Source organism: Leptonotus elevatus, chromosome 15, assembly GCF_054856555.1.
Source record: "Leptonotus elevatus isolate MCC_2025b chromosome 15, RoL_Lele_1.0, whole genome shotgun sequence".
Classification (NCBI taxonomy): domain Eukaryota; kingdom Metazoa; phylum Chordata; class Actinopteri; order Syngnathiformes; family Syngnathidae; genus Leptonotus; species Leptonotus elevatus.
The window spans coordinates 11,652,712-11,673,070 of record NC_141253.1 but is presented as its reverse complement, the minus strand read 5'-3'; the positions used below and the strand labels follow the sequence as shown (position 1 = coordinate 11,673,070).

General features: G+C 40.3%; 1 protein-coding gene across 3 annotated transcripts in view; it reads right to left on the bottom strand.

Annotated features, from left to right (window-relative positions):
- Positions 1-20,149, bottom strand: part of ctif (CBP80/20-dependent translation initiation factor) — a 46,568-nt gene extending 26,419 nt beyond the window's left edge. For 2 of the 3 annotated variants that reach the window (XM_086097240.1, XM_086097241.1), the window contains exons 1-7: positions 12,915-13,061; positions 12,589-12,826; positions 10,716-10,787; positions 10,507-10,629; positions 10,325-10,398; positions 9,205-9,309; positions 9,020-9,098 (exon numbers count right to left, since the gene is read on the bottom strand). In XM_086097240.1, the coding sequence (XP_085953366.1) occupies positions 9,020-9,098; positions 9,205-9,309; positions 10,325-10,398; positions 10,507-10,629; positions 10,716-10,787; positions 12,589-12,826; positions 12,915-12,976 (753 nt within the window). In that variant the 5' untranslated portion in view covers positions 12,977-13,061. Of the gene's footprint in view, positions 1-9,019; positions 9,099-9,204; positions 9,310-10,324; positions 10,399-10,506; positions 10,630-10,715; positions 10,788-12,588; positions 12,827-12,914; positions 13,062-19,959 lie in introns of those variants that run through there. The other variant, XM_086097242.1, reaches the window with a different exon arrangement.
- Positions 20,150-20,359: the final 210 nt, after the last annotated feature.

Sequence of the window (20,359 nt, the reverse complement as noted above, 5' to 3'; positions counted from 1 at the left end):
ATCGCCCTGCTTTTCAGTCTAAGCTCCTAAAGTCATTAGACCAGGGATGGCGAGATCCGGAGTCCTGCAGGTCTTGGATATTTCCCTTCTTCAACACAGCTGATTCAAGGTCAGCTCATCAGCAAGCTCCGCATAAGACTGATAACGATCCTGTTAATTGGAATCAGCTGCAGTTTGAGTAGGGAAACCTCTAAAATCTGCAGGACTCCGGCCTTTGAGGACCACATTTTGCAATCCCTGCATTAGAAAAATAGGTGGAAACCCATTCAGTAACAAGGAAACTATGCAAACTGTACATAAACAGCCATTGTTACGTTTGATCTAATCACATAGTTGTGCTACTTTCTTAGGAAATACACTTCGGAGTAAGGCATTATACATGATTATGACATTAAGTTAATTATATGCTGTATAATCTATGAAACATCAGCGCTGCCAGTCAAACGGAGCACCCCTCAGCAACACTTTGCATCAATGTGTGTTGGTACCATGGTTACGCATCAGTCTGTAACCAGTGCTGTCGACTGGAGCCCTTCCACGTAAAATACTGGTGGCCAATTCAGCGACTGAGGAAAGCCTCAATAAACTGCTGGTCTTATCCATGTCCTCTGGCTAACATGACAGATTAGATATGAGTAAGTCTGTGCTCTGATCATCAACTCACATCTTAGCCCTGGACTTTATGGACTACCTCGACCTTGTCATCTTTATGGACGCGGCTCTCAAAAGCAATGGTCAACGCCAGGATGCTTTTTCTGGAGGTCAAACCTGACTGCCACATCATCATTGTCATTCAGAGGGCCTTGACGAGCCGGGAGAGTGCAGAGTCAGCGCATTCAGTCTCTGGAGGTGCAGTAGAGATGCAGCTCAGATACTTTATTAGCTATCTAATTAGTATGCGCAGAATAAAACACTATGCCTTACAAAGATAAGGTTAAATGTTGTATCGACCAAGAGGTATTCAGCTAGCAAAATGTGTGCCACAATTATTTAAAAAAAATATTTAGTTATGTATTTGTAAATCAACGCATGTGTGTATCCCAGTCAAAACTACAGCCAACAAACCATGCGCAGTGTGCACTGTATAATGCGCAGGCATGGAGTCTCAATGATAGGATGTTGACCTAGCCGTGAGAATTCCTAGAAAAATCAGACAGACAGCCCCCCGATGCTAGCGGGACAGCACGTCTTGTGCAGCCACGTAGTGCAAAGGAAACGATGTACGGTAGATAAACGGCCTCGCTTGAACCCGTCTGTACTGAAATATCCCAGGCCTATGTAGAAAGGTCATGATCTTATTACTATTGTTAATCATTTCATTAGAATTGATGCTGCTTTGCTTAAGAATGAAGTACGGAGAACAAGGAAGGAAGTCGGGAATGTCAACAGAAACTAGACTAACCGTTATATGGACTTTCTCGCAATAGCGCATAAAAATGAAGCGCATTGTCTTTTCCGTGCCTTCAAGTGGAACAACAATTCTGGCATAATTTCGGAGTACTCCATTGTTTCACTCTCTCTCCCTCTCAGCTTATTTATGTTGCCGGGGAACGTGGCCAAAAGCGATAAATATAAAAGTGCCCCAGGAGTGGCGTTACAGGACAGGTTGTTGAGAGCACTGAGGATTGGGGGGAGAAGTAGTGTAGGAATGACAACATGAGAGATTGTAAATTTAAGGGCGCGAGCATATACAGTAAAATCTAGAGGGAGGGATACGAAAATACAACATACAACATTTTTCCCACATTCCCACATACAGAAGATGAATGACATTTGTTTCAATCTACAAATGAGCTGCACCCCATAAAATCACATCTACATGCACAAAGGCGCATTTAAAAATAACACTAGTATTGTGTTCAAATAAAGACGTGTGTTTGTATGTGGTGAAAGTTTTATATGTTTAAACTGTGCTTGTGGATATAAAAAAAATGAACATTCACTGTAGACACAGAATATTGTATTTGTCGCTGCCTCTTTAGGAAAGCGACAAATTCTCATTTTAAAATTTATCCTGTGTGAGTGCCATACTAATACAGAAAACTAATAATTGATGACACACTTTGTGTGTATGTTTGCGTGTTTGTGTTGTGGATTGGGGGTTCAATAAAAAGAAGCAAAAAATAAGTAATTTTATTCATGGAAAAATAGTCTGAATCCCACACAATTGTCTTTTTATAAAGGAAAAAAAGGCAGAATAATGTAACAAAGAAGGGGTTTTTTCACAGCATAAATTGGAATCCTTCCAACTCCAATCTTTTTTATGGGGAAAAAAGGAGGCCTATTCTTCAACAACAAACCAAAAGAAAGATGTCATCTTTTGAGAAAAAAACACACTTTGTCATGAAGTCTCTTAATCCTTGAAGAACAAAGTTGTAACGTAAAAGTGAATTTTACTTTTCAAGAGAATTTTTTTCTCAGAGACAAATCATAATTATAGAAGTAATCAAGAATAAAGTCATATTTTGGGGGAAAGTAAAGGATAAGTATTCGTATAGCCATTTTTTGCCAGCGTAAATGAGCAATGCAAAGGAAGGATCTCATGTTATAGCCTGTTGTAGCCTATATAGACTCAAGTCCGTGCACTCCACTGAGAGTGTGTATGTTCGGAGAGGCAAAGTGCTCTCTGCTCCCATTAATTTCTGAACACACCAGTGTGTTGTATTAGCAAGACAACTACTAATACAACTACCCGGCTCAGCAGTTATCAACTCTCTAACCCACACAGTTAGCTAACATCAATGTTAGCCAGCCTAAAAACCACCAACTTAAGAAAAGTCCTAGACCTAGCGCCACTAAAGCACAAACTACCAAAAATAAAGTTCATAACGTGCCAACTTGAGAAGTATCCACGGTACACGAATGGTGGTGAATGCCAACATTTATATCCCCCGTCAGTCCACAACCCTCGCATCCTGCTAGCACCGTTTCAATCTTCTACTGCCCAATGCACTGGCGCACCGTGTCCCCAGTCGGAGTACTGACTGAGCACACTAGCACTCTGTTATTGGTGCACTGAATTTTTAAACGGCAAATTCGAGCAACGTGTTGAGTTTCCAAACGGTTTGAGCAAACCAGTGTGCACTCATGGCATATTTCTGAACGCACCAACAGTCTTCTGCTACTTTTATGACCTATCTAGAACAAATACAACTTCAACAACAACAAAAAAGGTTATCTGGGAAAACATTTTTTTATCATCTTCAAAAACACACCTTTCTTCTCAAAAAACTTTTCATCATTTTTTGGGGTTAAACTATTCAAGCATGGCCCTAATACGCTTGGGGAATCTAGGCATAGCTATAGCTTCACTTCAATCACCCATTTTTTCATGGTATGAGAAATGCTATTAAAAATCTATTTGATCAAAGACAACTTGACGAGCAGCACTTCAAGAGTAATCAGAAAATCTGCGCCGACAGTCGAGCGCTATTGCCGTCAACGGGAAGTCAAACTCAGACATGTTAGGTTTCACGTCAACGCGGAGAATTTCTTAGTGTTTTCTTGTAAAAATCCCTGTAGTATAGGATTCCCCGCAGTGTCGGATTTGCTTGGTGTTTGATGATCGCTACTCAGGGGCACTTTTGATCCAACTCTGTAAATGACGCTCGCCTGCAGTACAGAAAGGGGAGATTTGCAGCCATCACAGTCAGGTACAGTGGGTGATCGGTGCTAGGAGGCGAAAAGATTCGAGGTCCTGACATCCACATCTCATTAAATAGACGTGATCAGAGGCCAGCGCCACAACGGAGTGACAGATCGACAGCTACACCAAAGCAGCTGGTGGTCTGGATAAAGGAGGAGATGGAGCCATTGTGGGATCAAAGTGCCGATGTGGTGGGGACTGCAGTACCCTATAGAAATGTAATCATGTGACACCTACAGAGGCAGGTTTTATATGCTCACCCTCTGTTCTTGCTTTCAGTGAGACCTTCAATCATACATGCGCTCTGTGCTATAATACACTGACAGCCTGCTCATCATCTCGGATGAATCAAAGCTTTGTGCTTGTGCACTCTGGTTTACATTAATGTTGCATTTACGTGAAAACAACCAAGTAATGTCTGTGGCACGTCAAAATACCTCAAGGAACAACATTTTGAGTACAGTAAAGCCTCACTTTGTCATGGCTTGCTATTTATAGATTCACTTCGTCTGGGTTGTTGTTGGGTTTTTTGTTTTTTGTTTGTTTTTTGGTGAAAGCTATCCATCTATTTTCTCCAAAACCCACCTATTTACTTTTTTGTACTCTTCTGTAACTCCCTACGACTGTTCCAAATCCTGGCTAGTAGGAAAGTAGCAATTGGTGTGAAGAAGAGAGACTCAAGTACTTTGTTTAGTCAACATTTCAACATTTGAAGGATGTGAGGAACCGCGAAGGACGTCAAGGGTTGTTATATTGAGTGCTGTAGTTTGTTCAGAAAAAGAAGTAACATAACTACAAAACGTAAGAAGAATAAAGATATTTGATTGGAAAGAAAAGTAGTAATATTACAAGAAAGAAACAGACTGAATTCATGTTTTAAAAAAGTAATAAAAATAGAGTAAAAGTAGTATTATTATTAGATTACTTGATGGAAGTAACAAGAGAAAGAAAAAAAGAAAAGAAAAAAAGGAAGTTACAAGAATAAAGTCACATTTTGTTCAGAAGATGCAATAGGATGAGAAAAAGTTGTAAAGCTTGGGAATTGAAACAGTAAGTTTGAAAAGTAATATTACTACAGCAATGCAATTAGAAAAAAAGCTTACATTTACAAGTAATACTTTGCTCAGAAAAAAAGTAGTATTATATTATATATTATTATATAAAAAAAAAAAAGAGTAATGTAAATAACATCATAGTTAACAAAAAAAGTAGTACAATTAATAGAAAAGCTACATTTTTGTTTTCAGAAAAAGTAATATTACAAGGAAGAACGTCATGAGACTAAAGCACTTGAAAATTTATTAATTGTTTAATATTCTGACAATGAATAGAGGAAAGTCACATGACTTCTCTAGTAGTTGATACGCTCAATGTCTGATGAAAGGCATGTATCCTCATATTTTGGGAATTGCTTCTTTCTCACAAACACACAAAACAAGTATTTTTGTTTGTAAAAAAATCCAAATCTAAATCTGGAGATGCAGACTATTGATTGGATAGTGACGAGATGCAAAACCTTGCCGGTGACTAAGGTGGGAAAAGACCAAAGGGTCGTACTGCAGAAGTGACCAGCGCATAGTTAACATAGTGCAGGATCAAGAGCAGGGACAATAGCAGGAAGAGACCACAGGGTGGGGGGGCTACCGGTCACCGTGACCCCCCCACGCCTCCCTGAATACTGTTCCGCTGCCCATCAACATTTGAAGGATGTGGGGAACCGCGAAGGACGTCAAGTGGAGCACAGGGAGGGAGGATGAGACGCATGGAGAAGAAGGAGATGTCAAATATCAAGCGCGATGGGAGATAAAGTCAGATTGGTGGAAACATGAAAGAAACGGTATACGTGGAACAGAATGAACAGTGGAATGTAGTTGACAGCTGGCAGACACACTGCCACAAAGAGTCCAGCCCCAGCACCCCCCACCCTCCCTTGGTCCATTTCCCGACCCAAGTCCTGCTCGACTGCACGTACGCGTCCAGGCACAGGGGCCAGGCAGTCTGCGACACATCTCAGCTCCAGGCTGCTGCTTTGTTCCCGGGCCAGAGAGCGGATATGTCCTCAATGACTGCTCTCACTTAACCTTCCCTCTCTGCTGCCTTTCATTCTTTTAGGGCATTGTAATCATCTCCCTGACAAAGCCGTGCAACAAAACTGCTTAAGGCACCCAAAAAATGACAGCAGCAGGTCTGTGTGGTCATTTGGAATTGCAGGTTATATTTTCCTTGACGTGGCTTTGTGTGAAACTTCCAGGCAACAACCAGGTTTCATATGGTCCGGGGCCAACTAGGTATTCTTGCTCTAAGCCACTATGCTGTCATATACCTGTACAGTAAAACAAAAAAGGCATAGTTGGATATGACCACACTGTAATCCCCTCCCAGGACATCCTTCAAAACAAGTTTCATCCAGATCTAATCCAAACTGCAAATTTAACAGGGCAACACAAAAGTCAGCATGGTGATATATATTGTTTAGCACATCGGAGCAGTCCCTCTAATAGGCGCTGGGTGTGGGACCCTTTAATTGGCCGAACACTGGCACCTAATGTATGCAAAAGTTTTATGTTTGAGTTCAAAACCACAATGATTTTAGGCTTTTAGGCAGTTTCTGCAAATTTCGTAACACCGTCATTTAAAGTGAGACAACGTATCTAATCATCTTTTATTGGAGAGGCACACCCTTAACGTTTACTGTTGAGAGGCTCAAATTTAAGCATTTAAACCATTTTAAATTAAACAAGGTCTTGAACAATTAATTGACTAAAATAGTGGTCAATTGATTTGATAATCAATTAGATGTCCATTAATGGATTAACTGCTGCACCTCTACTGGTAGACTGAGTTTCTTCTGTGTGACCACTGACCACATATTTTCACACTGCTCAACAATCTAGTTCAATGTGTGCCATTTATAAGCTTGAAACGTCACATGCCGGGGCATTCGTAAACCAAATTGTTGGTATTCGGGTTTACAAAGTGTAATAAAACAATCTTAATCCAAAAGTAATCCAGACAGCAGATTTAGAAACAATCATGCAATGTAAATTGTGTATCTGGTAACATGTATAACATGCTTTTAGTATGACGTAATTAAAATTCATGGGACATAGCGAAAAGTGTTATTATTATAGATCGCTGAAGGAAGGGAAGACCAAGAGTTCCATGGTCTAATGCTGGCATACCCAATCCTACGCACACGTGAGGTCAACCCCATCTTTCTTGTCGGTCCAACATGAATAACTGGAAATGGCATTCTTGGCTCGTGATCTATACAATGAGGAAGCCATCCTTAACAGTGTGAGCAGGCCAGTCTTGGCTCAAAATGCCACGGTGCATAAAGGCAAAGATGACACAGAGGTTGAGAGGGGAAGGAAAGGGGAGCTAGTAGAAGACATTTTGGCTTGGACAGCGGGGAAGGAAGAGAGGGTGACATTGGCGAACGGAGGCTACTGCCTGACAACCCAGCCAAAAACAAATCACTTTTGTTCAACACAATACTACCCGTCTGACGATAGTAGAAACACATCTGCAAAAGCAGTTTCACACATTTGGTTCACTTGTTGACACTATCTTCAGGAAGACATTACTTCAGGAAGACATTATCTTGGAAATCCACTCACAGGGTATGTAGAGGAGAAACAAACTTAGTTTCTCTTATTTTGACAATTAGGTACCATATTTTTCAGACTTTAAATGACACTTTTTTTCCATAGTTTGGCTGGTCCTACTACTTATACACACTCGGGTGTGACTTGTATATATTTAAATTAAGAGCTTGGACAGGCACCCAAAGTGTCCATTCCCTATCGTGTTGACTTTCTGTGCATTAATACCACCGGCAGTAATACACCAAAAGTATTTGTCAAAGCAGCAAGAACTACCGCCGGTGGTGACCTTCTTTATAGCATGCTAAAAGGTGGCGTAATGCACCAAAAGAAGATAGAAGAAGAACTAGAAGATGAAGAACTGTAGTCATGGCAACTATTATGTAAAAAACCCAAAACATTTTGTCTGGCAATTTACAGAAAAATTTATCCAAACTAATAATCATCATGCTGCGACAAGACAATGACCCAAAACACACTGCTAGCACTACAACAAACACAGAAAGCAGAAGGGAGCAACCCCCAGAAACAAGAACTGAAAGAGACTGCAGTAAAGGCCTGGAAATTATAATTTTAAATGAAGAATGTAACAGTCTGGTGAAGTCAATGTGTGCAAGTAAGGGTTATGCCACCAAATATTAAATATTATTCACTTTGTGAATTTAGTCATGTCTTCTCTGTTCCAAATTCCATTATCCTCACTTGAAGTGACAACATGTTGGTTTCGAATTAGTGCTATGTCCTTCTTGTACAAATATCTTCCCTTGCATTTTTCTATTTCCTGTTTTCATTAATTTCATTCAATTGGTTGTGAAACAATGCTCATTTCCACCTTGTGGGACTAATAAAGGTTATATTATATAATATTATAAATATTTAATATACTTTTAACCTCCCTCCCTCAGCTGACACTTGTGGTGTGGGGCTAACTCATTTGCTGTTTTGTGTAGTGTTATTTTGCACTCTTTTTTTCTCTAGACACTTATTAATTTAAGACACTTATTAATTTGCTTATTATTATGCTATAATGCGGATCTGGCAAGAGCTACTGTATATGACAAGTGTAGTGTATCACCCAATCACTTAAGCAGTGCAGCACTCACTGGCCGTTGAAATGGTGAGAGCCAGCCTGCCAAGCGCCGCAACATAGGAGACAGTCAAAACAGTGTCCTAAATGATCTCCCTTGCCAGGGAGATCCAGCCAGCTTTTAAGCATACACCTGCCAGCGAGATGATGAAAGCTGTGCATGAAGTATCTCTTGTAGCAATGTTCAGGTTCTGGTAACAAAAGCCAAATTTGCCATTAGCCCATCAGTCTCAGGGGCTGGCTCACTTGTATGCGCCATGGCTGGCACCTAAAACTGGCCTGATTTAAGCAAACCTTTAGAGTGTACTATAACTTGTTCATTTTTTGATGCAATCATATCACAGACAAGTTATTGAGACACATGTGTACTGTTTTGTGAAAAAATGCCTATGTTAAATGGACCTGTTAATGTTGTACACACATAGAACCACCAGGTGGCAGTGGTGCATTTTGAAGCAGTGTACACCGCAGTTCGTCAATAAGCCACTAGATGTCACCAGAGGTTTATTTATAGACAGCCTCTCTTTAACTGGAGGTTATTATTTTTCCTCCATGGTGTCAAGGAATATGTAAAGGTTTCCCGCTTGTAAATTGTTTAACTTGTGTATGCCTACAATTATTAAATGTTTATATATCTTCTACCAAAAACAAAACACAACAAGAAATGGGTCTGTAACTCACAGAGCACAGATGGGGCAGGAACTTCTCTATGTCATTTAAGTCTAAGCAGTCGTCTTCCTCAAACTTGTTTTTGCTCATCCTGAAAACAGGGGGGGGGGAAAGAATGGACACCACAGAGATTACATCAAGATGCAAATGGCAACACAAAACTGGCCAAATTTTTAGCACAAAATGGTGGATCATACCCCTCTCGGTCGATGTGTGGCAGGTGCTTTGGCATAGCTCTTGTGTGTTTCCTATGGAAATGACTAAAGTCTAACTTCTCTGGCTGCACATCCCAACCTGTACCCCTGCAACCCACAAACATACATGACATGATAAAAATATATACAGTACAGTGAAACCCCGCTATTCGAGAGGGAAAATGACCAGACCTGCCTGTGAATTGTGAAAATCTGCATATCAATGACACCAACTGAAATGCATTGAAAATGAAAACAAACACACAAAATTTGACCCAAAAATTAATTTATATTTTTAATGAAAAAAAACTGTGCAAATTGGGGGGACAACCTACCCCCAAAAATATTTTTTTAAATGGGGGGAATACGCAGCTATGTGATCCCGCATGAGACAAACCGCAAGTCTGCAGGGTTGTACAGTATATAATTTAACTACGTAGTACGTACTGCCTGAATAAGACATCAACCTTCTTATTTTCCCAACACTGGCTTGACAGCTACAATACTCCAACCTAGGCAATAACAATATCATGTGAAAGCCCTCTTTAAAACAAAACGTGAAATTAAAAAAAAAAAATACACCAGCCCCTTTTAAAATTACAGTCAAGGCTGCAATTATTTTTCCTGTCTCTGTTCTCTATAAATAGCACCAAATTGGTGGACAAACCTGATTGGCAAATTTTCTCGTTTTGGGGGGCATTTGTGAAAGCAGAAAAATCCACCCGTTTTTATCCAGGGGGCTTCTATTTTGTCTTATACTGCCACTCACTGTCGAATGAAAATGACATCACAGTGCCTAGCAGCTCAGGGTACGAATGTCACGGCTCGTTAGTTTGATCATGTGACGTTCGCAATATGAATCAGAATGCTTTGTTTAGACTAGTGGGAGCACATTGAACATACATTAGCAAAACAAAAAGAAAAAAAAAGACGACTTCTGCTTTAAAGGTTTATCGTGTCACTGTTCGATATCAAAAGCACTAACAGAATTTGGGAACAAAGTTGCTCTGACAATTTCTCTCTTTGGCCATCGCCATAACAGGTGAGACACCATCTGTTGGGGTAGTGTAGTGATGCCTAAATCAGGACCAGGTTAGGTGAGGTGGAGGAGCAAAGCACGTACCCGCGTGAGTCCATTGTGTTAGCCGCCCAAATGTCTGTGCCTAGGATGTCAAAGGAGACTTCTTTGTTTCCATTCTAAAATGCAAACAACAGAAATGGGGGAAAAAAACACAACATATATCATCAGTATGTGACATATATTGTAGCTTAAACACACAGACATGACATGATTTGAGCTGGCACCTTGGCGGAGCCTTTGAACTGGTTGTTTCGACCCCTGCTGCCAGATCGAGAGCCGGAACCCGGTCTAGACCCAGAACTGGGCCTGGACCCTGAACTGCCGTTACTGCTGTGCTCCCACTCATCCTGCACAGGGGTGGTAAAATAATGTTTTTCTGTTCCATCCTGCTGGGAGAGAAGGCCAACTCCCGCCCTACTGAACACACACTTACTGGCTTAGAGGAGCTCCTCCCCTGTGACGACGTCCAGCTGCCATCTTTGTAGTCATTGCAGTCGTCCGTCCACTGGAAGAGAGAAACAACACATAGTGGGAATTACAACAATTACCCAACTGCTGGTATATTACATATACATAAACTACACCAACCAATAAATTTGATTTAACAACTAGTTTAATTGGTACTTTCTTATACAGTAGACTTCCAAACGTCCCTAAAGTGTTACAATTTGGACTTCAATCAAAATTGTACAAATATGTAGAGAAAAATCACAAACGTCAGTTCAAACCATCATCTTCAAGTAAGACATCAACAAATCTTGCAAGTCTACAGCGATGAAAGCATCTAAATGATTAATTTCAACAAAACCACATCATTTTTGCTTTTTCTTAGTCTTTTTGTGTTTTGTTTTTACGAATGAAGCAACCATAGAACGAGAAATATTCCCTGTGACATAGGAACACTAAGCACAACGAGTAATATGATATTTTACTAGCCAATACATTGAACAAGCTCATTTTACAAGCATATGCTGCCCTAAATATACATTATATATTATGCAACCTAATTCCAGCAGTACTGTGTAACAAAAGCCTGTTGGAACAGGAAAATCTTTTTATTTTATTTTTTTAAGATGCAAGTGCATCAAACCGAACAGCATCGAATGGTTCCACTTTTAAATACTGTATATTGAGAGACGTATCGAATCATCTTTTATTGTAACGATAAATCATAGAAGGTCACATTTACAGCACGTACTGACAAGTTCATTAAAATTATGTAAAATGACAACAAAAAAGTCATTGCATCATATCCTCTAGAACTGAGCCATACCATATTGAATCAAATCGAAATCCCACTGAGGCGAACCAAATCAAATGGTGCCACTTTCAAATGTAACCATCCTTAATAATAATGATAATAATAATAATAATAATAATAATAATAATAATAATGCCTCGGATTAATATAGCGCTTTTCTAGACGCTTTACAATGGAATGGATACATTATTCATGCACTCACACATTCACACTGTGGTGGCAGTAAGCTACTTAAGTTGGCAGGCTGACGGAAGCGTGGCTGCCAGTGTGCGCCTACGGCCCCTCCGACTACCACCAAACATTCGCACCCTCCATACACCAATGTGAATAGCGCTGGAGGCAATGTGTGTGAAGTGCCTTGCCCAAGGACATAACAACACATGACTTGGGGAAAGCAGGGATCGAACAGCCGACCTTCTGGCTACCGAACGACCCTCTCCACACCCTGAGCCACGGCCGCTTTAAGCGTTTCACACCCCAGGTATCAAAAACCTTCTCGAATCGTCTTTTGTGAAAAGATGCATGCCCCTAAGCAGTACCTATAAAACGGTACACGGTAACAACATCGTATTGCAAACACCTTCCTAATGCGGAGCTGCACCTGCCAGGTAAGTTCGGATCAAGATCGGACAATCGCTCCTTTTCATGAATTAAGTTACCTAATTTCAGAAGTCTCATCATAACGAAAAGCAAAGCATACAGCTTTGCTTTTCGTTATGATGAGAACTGTATGCTTTGCTTTTCGTAAGCATGCTGTCGCAGTAGTGTTTTATGAAGAAAACATATTGTAATTTGATCACTGTTGCAGACATATGATCACAAAATGTGTTATATACTGCAAGCCATCTTAAATTTAAATGTAGTGAGATGAGATGAAATACAAAATGAAAAGTAATTATATACACACTCGAACCGCTCACATGTTCATTTATTGTTGTTCTTAATAGCTCATCTCCAAATGCCTTGGCCTATCTGTCCATTTTAAAATTGGGCATTGTTGCTTATAAAGTATCACTGCCATTCATCGTTGAAATAATGCACTAACCTGTGGCACCTTCCCACCATCGTCCAGGTCCAAGTCACCGTCGACCTTGTCGCCCAGCAACCCTTGCACCTGGTACTCCAGCACGTAGCTGTCGATGAAGCGCTCCAGCTCCTCGATCTCCTGCGAGCGCGTACTGCCGGCTTCGGATGACGCCGACGCTACTGATGAGCTTTCCATGACAACCGAGGCGGCGGCGGCGGGTGGGTGGCGAGGAGGGGAAGGTGGGGAGGAAAGTGACCTAAGTGGTGAAAGATTGCAAGAGCAGTCAGCATCAGCAGGATATCATATTTTCTATAAACGCATCATAACAACGGCAAAGCTCTCACCTCATGATCTGAAAACAACGCATCACATTACTGCTGTCAACGAGCATCCATACACGCACCATCTTTTCACAACAGCCTTGACAGTTCTGAAATTTACATCAAAACCCTCACGCACCCCCTCTGCTACTGTCAACATCCACGCTTGCCTCTCTGTTAGTTTTTCCGCCTCATTTCACCGCCACTCCGCCCCACCCTTCTGTCAGGGTTGTTGTGTGCGATCACCTGACCCCCTGGCCCTCACCGCTAAGCTCCTTTACATCACAGCTTTGATCAGCGGCCATGCAAAGAGGATTTATCCCCATGGAGCATGCGGAGCGTTCTCTACCGATGCCTGGCGAGTCGCTGGGGAGTCCTCGGCCTTGGAAGGACAACTGACAGGGAGTATGGGTTTCACAACACTTCAAGCCAATGACAATGTTTCTATTAAAAACGGAGTAAAGAGTTAATTTGCAGGTCTACAGAATATGTGACTCACTTCTCCTTTGGCAAAAACAATCTGTAATACTGTGGCCCTTGGTGGGGTCACATCCAGGTTATGAAGGTATTTTGTGAATGAAGGAAACAAAATGCTAAGCTACGTTACTTGACACAACAAAATAATTGAAAAACAGGAGCTTTTCAAAGGGGTAAGATTTAAGGTAAGACACGTTTTTTTTTCTACCAAGAAAATGAAAGGCACCCTTTTGAAATGTATTCACTTTTGTTGAATTAATTTGCATTATAAACAGTTGTTGTTACCTATATTAATATTCCCTATTGAAATGAATTATTCTATTTAATCAGTTTCAGTCCCACAAAACACCACAAGTTTTGTTTTGTGTTTCCGATAAACAAAAATAGTACTGCTTTGTACAAAAACATAATAAAGGACAATGCAAAGACATAAAAAGTGGTTAAAAAGCTAATTACTGAACAGTGTACTTAAAGACAATTTGGAAATACAACAACTTTACATCTGAGCTGTCTGCCTTTAAGGGGCGTGGTTTAGTTGAGTGACATCATGAACCTGTTATTTTCTGCCTGAGCGAGCGTCCAGACATGAGTTTTGGCCACATATACGTGTTTTCATTTTGTATTAGTGTGTTCAGTAAAGGGTTAAAAGTGCATAACAGATTGCACTAGCAGTACATCTCTGTTTTTTCACTACATTTGTAAAGTTTAACAAATACTAAAAGTAAGTATTTTTAAACAATCGAATGCTCTGCCTGTAATTCATATCTTTATTGTCGTAAGTGTTATAGGACCAAAGAAAAAATAAGTTATTTTATTCATCCATCTTACTTTTTTTTTTTTGTTGGTCGGCAGATTAATCAGTTATTGGAATTTTATCCTGACAGATTTCATCATCAGCCTAAAAAATATATTTATCGGTCAAGTCCTACTCAGAAGTCAAGGCACCACCACTGTAATTTCCAACAATCGCATGATTTGCAAGTATGCAGCCCATCAATGTGGTTGATGCTCCGCCAGATTCTTTCATAACACTGCAGATCTGAACATAACAAAATGTTAATTGCTTAAACGTTGAATAATTCTGACTAAATCACCATCACAATCCTAGTATTTGAGACCTATACATCAATGCTAAATGATTAGGCTCCACATAACTTTTGTTTTTAATGACTGTATTTGCAGCCTAGTCAGACGTCCTTTACATGTAGGCTACACTGCCACAGGACAAAATTGCTATTGACCCGCCCATTAAATCCAATTTGCAATATTTAACCCAAACTGTGAGGTTTTCTTTTAGCTATTGTACTGTTAAACAACACCGCCACTTGTCTGGTAGCCTTTTAGACGGCTGTGGTTACACAACAAGCAGACATAAAGAAGCATAAGCCTGGAGCTAAAACAGTGGGAATGCAAGTCAGGGTTCTCACCACATACAGCGAGGGAGCGGCTAATACAGCTAATCTGGTCTACTACAGACTGGCTGTCTTAACAACCTCACACAGCGGGTTTACACCAAATTCGGCGTAGTCTATTTACCGAGAGCAGGGTCACGATGAGGGTTGTCGCTGTTTCTTGAACAGCAACAACATGTACCTGATTGAGTTAGTAAATTAAGATATATTATGATGATTTTACTAAGCTGATTTCTTGCTTAAACGTAGTGTTTAAAAGTCAAGTTAAAAATGGGACGGGTGTGGTGATGTGTTGTCAATTAAGTTCCTCCACATTCCTGCACATCATTTGCCAAACTTCTTGTTGGATTGACCTTCTCCATATTGTTTTTGGTCTACCTCTGCCTGTCTTTGCTTGCGGATTCCAATTTCGTTCTCGACATTCTACACTAGGTTTGCTGTTGGTTTCCTTCAACTGGCCTGAATACATGAGGGGGTAAAGAACAGCCTACATATGCCACATGGGAGTAAAAGGGGGCAGACTTGTTTGTGTATGGGGATGCTTGCCTATGTTTGTGTACACAATGGTCTATTGTCTCCGAGTGGCACAAAGCACTGTCAGTACAACTATTATTGCCATGTAGCACACACCCACAATCAAAATACAAAAGCTGTATCAAACTGATGCCTTTATAAAGTAGCAAGTTAAGGATTTATCAAAGCCAGCAAGGGCCGTTAGTGGTCATGGTTTGGTCACATACTAACACAACAAATAATGCCAGAGACAAAAGCTAAGCTACAATAAGACCACAACAATGAGCGTGGAGCTCCGCTAAGCTAAATGCATCATTGTTTTCAGTGGTGGCCTCCCTTTGGGCTCACTAACCTCTTTCACAGAAAGATTCCACATTAGAGCTGCAATAGAAAACTGGCAGTCTCCCTGATTTGTTGGAATTTAGATGTTTCTGGGGTTGGTGAAGAACTCTGGTTGGTGGCCCGGTGGGTGGTGTCTGGTCGGTGCTGGTTTTCACTTTCATTTGTTTTCTTTGGTCCTTCCTCGGGTCTCCTGACGGCGGTGTTCGGTTTAGGTGAACGGTATGGGATTTTTTTAATAGGTTTTTGGTGAACTAACGAATACACACACACACACACACTCGCACGCACATACAAAAATAAATAAAATTAAAAAGAGCAATGATGATGATATTACCGAATGAACAATACTGAGCTCTTTAAAAAAAAGAAAAAGAAGAAGAAAAAAACAATAACAAAAAAAGAAAACTGGCATTTATCCGACTTTGCATTTCACACAAAATGCAGTGAAGCTGGATATTGACGCAAACCATGTCAAACGCAACATCATTCAAACAGATAATTACATGATTAAGGTGCCAATAAAATACTTGAAACACACAACAAAATGCGATAAGTGAGTGACAGGGTGTTAAATGTCGCACCCTTGTCAAAACTTTCCGGTATTCCCTTGCATGTATGTTCTGTCAGGCCAGTGTTACAGCTCTGATACTACTTCCAAAACTAACTAAAATATTGCTTAAAATTGCTGGGTTGATGTCTTTGTGCCATTGAAAAGAGGTACAAAAAAAAGTCTTCATGCGCAGGCACCATCCAACCCGATTGTTGTTGTTTTAAAAAAAATACAAATTAACTTAACATATTATCACAATAAAAGACAAAGATAAAATGTTCTGCCTGTAATTAATTTTTTTATTGTTGTTCAGCATTAAAGAAACAGAAAAAATAAGTTACTTTATTCATTATATATTTTAAAATAAAAGGACCAAAAAAAGAAATTAATTCATTTATTATAAATGTTTTTGATTAATCAGCTATCAGAATTGTATTGTGCCAAATATCGAAATCTGAATCAGCATTAAAAAAAAATCCGTATCGGTCGGGTCTTACAACATTCCATGTCAGAGTGGTTTATTATACAAAACAGGAAAAAGGCGGCAAAATTAAGTCCTATATGGGAAGTGAAAAAGCCACAAATAAAACTGACGGGTCAACTTCAACTGTCCATTCCGTCCGTGTAGGTGGCCTTCCCACACTGACAGAGCAACAACTTAGCATGCAATGCCAGCTTTTAAAGGTAGTGTAAAAGGAGGCTAATCACTCCATCCTTATAGAGTGTTCTCCTGCTTTTTGTAGCCCTATGATGTGAGTAATGGTAAATGGCCTGAGGAAATAAACCTCCAACTCTCAACCTACAGCATCGTTCGTTTGGCGACAAGATAGCGCCATAGCACACATTAGACAGGGGTGGTGTATGAGCAGGAAGTTGGTGAGTTTTTCAGCGAATAAGATGACAGGTTTAAAAAACATCTGGGAATAGGTGGATTCATGAATTGTGATAAAGCAGGGGAACACTGTTCAGCTCAAGCAACTCCATCTTCTACCTTCACCAATGAAGCCACGAAGTACACGTGGCAAATGTGAATCATGACAACTGCTAATTATTCTCTCTTTCCCAGTCACTCTTTGACCTGCAGGGAGAGTCAATTGATTAATAGGCAGCAGCAGCGCTCTATTAAGTGCAACTATAGCTGAATCCCTAAAGCTTAAGACGACGGACGGCAAACATGTTTTTTCCATAGTACGCAATGGAATTTATCTGCTCTGCAACATGTTTAAAACACACACGCACACATTAACTCACAACGCGCACACCGTCTACATTTAATTCTGCATCGAGTGATTATGGATAGATGAAATGAACACCGTCGTACATTGCTTTAAAATTAGTTTTAGTTGAGTTGGTATTTTTCCTCTGGATTGCTGCATTTTAAGTTTACCTTTAATGAATTAATTGTTTTTCTTATTTTAAGTAAGTAAAAAAAAAAAATCAACAGTTATCGATATCAACCTATGTAAAAATACTTATGTCATGATATAGTACATTCAGTATTGTATTCGCGATGGTGGCTGATTCTGTAGGGCCTTTTTTTTGGGGGGGGGCATAAAAAGTGCAAGTGTAATTATTATTATTATCAGTATGGTATCTGTATTACTGACTACTCAAGAGTTGAGTACTTGTGGTATCGCTATGAAAAAAAATGCTGTATTGAACATCATCTCTAATGATTTCAGTGGCATGGCCAATGGCCCCCGGGGCCACTACATGACTGGGTCGGGCCACCTAAAGTTCACTGACGCAAGCTCGACTGGGCCAGTACACGTTCTTTTTACATAAATGCAATGGAATCGACATTAATGGCCCATTCATTCAAATCATATCTAAAAAATATACATATATATATATATATATATGTTTTTTTTTAAATAATAACAAACACTATTTTTTTTTTTGTTCTTTACAGCTGTGTTTACACTGACGGAACACATGAAATCATATTGATTACACGCATTTTTATTTGGCAGCGGATATTGTCATCCACTGGGAGTGATTCCTGCCTCGCGTCACCCCCTTCTGTGTCCTTTCACAAAGTTTTCATTTCATTTTATCACCATGATGCTCTTGTCATTACCAGCCTAACCATAACCATAACCCTTAGGCTGTTATCTGCATTATCATTATCAGCCTAACCCCTTCAGATCATATAGGATCTTGTCAAGAAATTGTAGTTAAAAAACAAATGTACAAAGCGGGTTTCAAACACATGACCACACACTTTTGCGGTAACCGCCTTAAAGCGGTAAACTAATAATTTATTCCATTTATTCAATTTCAAAACCCACTATATTTTCCATCACATCAATGTCCATTATTTATATATATATATATATATATATATATATATATATATATATATATATATATCACATCAATGTATATTATTCTTTATATAATCATAGCTCTAGTAATCACTAATTATATGACATGACTGGAGCCTCACCCTAAACAACAGTTTCGCCGCCATCTTTCTGCTACGGATGCTGAAAGGACAACTTGGTGGTTGTGTTTGCATCAAGTTGGTCGTTGCTGACTCCCATGATTCGGGCTCCCGCTGCGTGTAACCATCTGCTTTACTAGCTTTTCCCGCTAGCCGCTCGTTAGCCACTCCAGCCTATGGCTCTGACTATCTCACGCTAGCCGCGCTTGTTAGCTGCTGTGGCTAAATCCCGCTCGCCAGGCTTCACACTAGCTGCCAAGTCGCCGTCGCTTGCCGAGATGCTCGTTTGCTTGCGTAAAATACAGATTGGTGGTAAGCTTGCAGAGTGTGGTCTCTCTGAGACGCCGTAGTGTGCGTTCTTCTAAATGCATGCGCTTCGACTACGACATCTAGTGGTCAATTATTACACATTGTGCCTTTAACCACCATGCGCTAGTTACACATTCACTGGTGCACAATTTGTATTGTAGTTCTCGCGCGAATCACGGCAAAATAGCACTAAGAGGCGAGTTGCCGGTCCCGGCAGAATAGCCACTTCGTTTTTATATTCGCTGCCATGATGAACGCCCAAATGTGACTTTGAAACTTTGAACCATGCATAGTTCATCCAGCCTTGGATGCTGAGGGTCTTTAATATGCGGCATGCAGCGGCACGTGCACGTTCCAATTGCCTGCTAAAGTCATTCCTTGTGACAAGAATCCAAGGAATGTTACATGTATAAGAAGTCATACTTTTAGGCAGATGATGGGATGGTTTATTCAAGTTAGGTGACGGATTGGGAGCACACCATTTAATCTTAAGAACTGTTCGTCCAGTCCTGCTAATGTCAAATAAAGTCAATGAAAGCAAACAGAGAAAAAAAACAATTCCCATCAAAACAAACCCGTCAGTATCCTTGTACCATCTTCTGTACCATAACCACGCCCATATTGCCTGAAAAGCTACATTCGTTAGCCACGAGCTTTAGCATCCCACAATACATCCTCATAAACAACACAAAACACTATAATGTGAACAACATGCCAGTGTCCACACGTCGAGAAACAGACGAAGGTAAAACCCACTAATTGAGTCAACCCACGCGAGGAACACAACAATGCTGACCTGACGCCAACTTTGCGGCTAACCGGCCGGCTAATGCTAACAACCGCAAAACAACAAGAGCGCACATTATGGATTTAAAATCACATTATTAGCATGACAGAAAATGTCATAGCATAAGAAGACTACAAGAATATGCCATTTAACACGTCACCCATGTTATGTGTGCTTGTTAGCACTGGAAACAACATACACATACACCGGTTTATAATGAGATTAATGCTCACCCGAATTGAGAATGTGTCTCTAAAACCCGGGTTCACCTCCTTCTCGTATCAAACCTTCCGCGCCATGAGTGTGTTTGTTTAAAAAAAAAGGAAGGAAGTGTATAAAAAGGGGAGCTGGGTTAGCTATGGAGTTAATGACAACGTAGAAAAACCGGAGGGGGGAAAGGGAATGCAGGAATGTGACGTCTGGTCCGGTTTGCTGGCAGCGTTGACACGTGCAAGCAGGGTGGGGTGCATCATGGGAAATGTAGTCAATGCCACCATAAGTGAGGTCAATTGATTATTTTGTTAAACGAGAAGTGCTCACGAACAGATTTAGACAGATGTGTGAACAATATTTAAGACAAATAGCCCTTTTGAGCAGATAGGAATTTTTATTTTATTTAGTTTGGCTCATGCT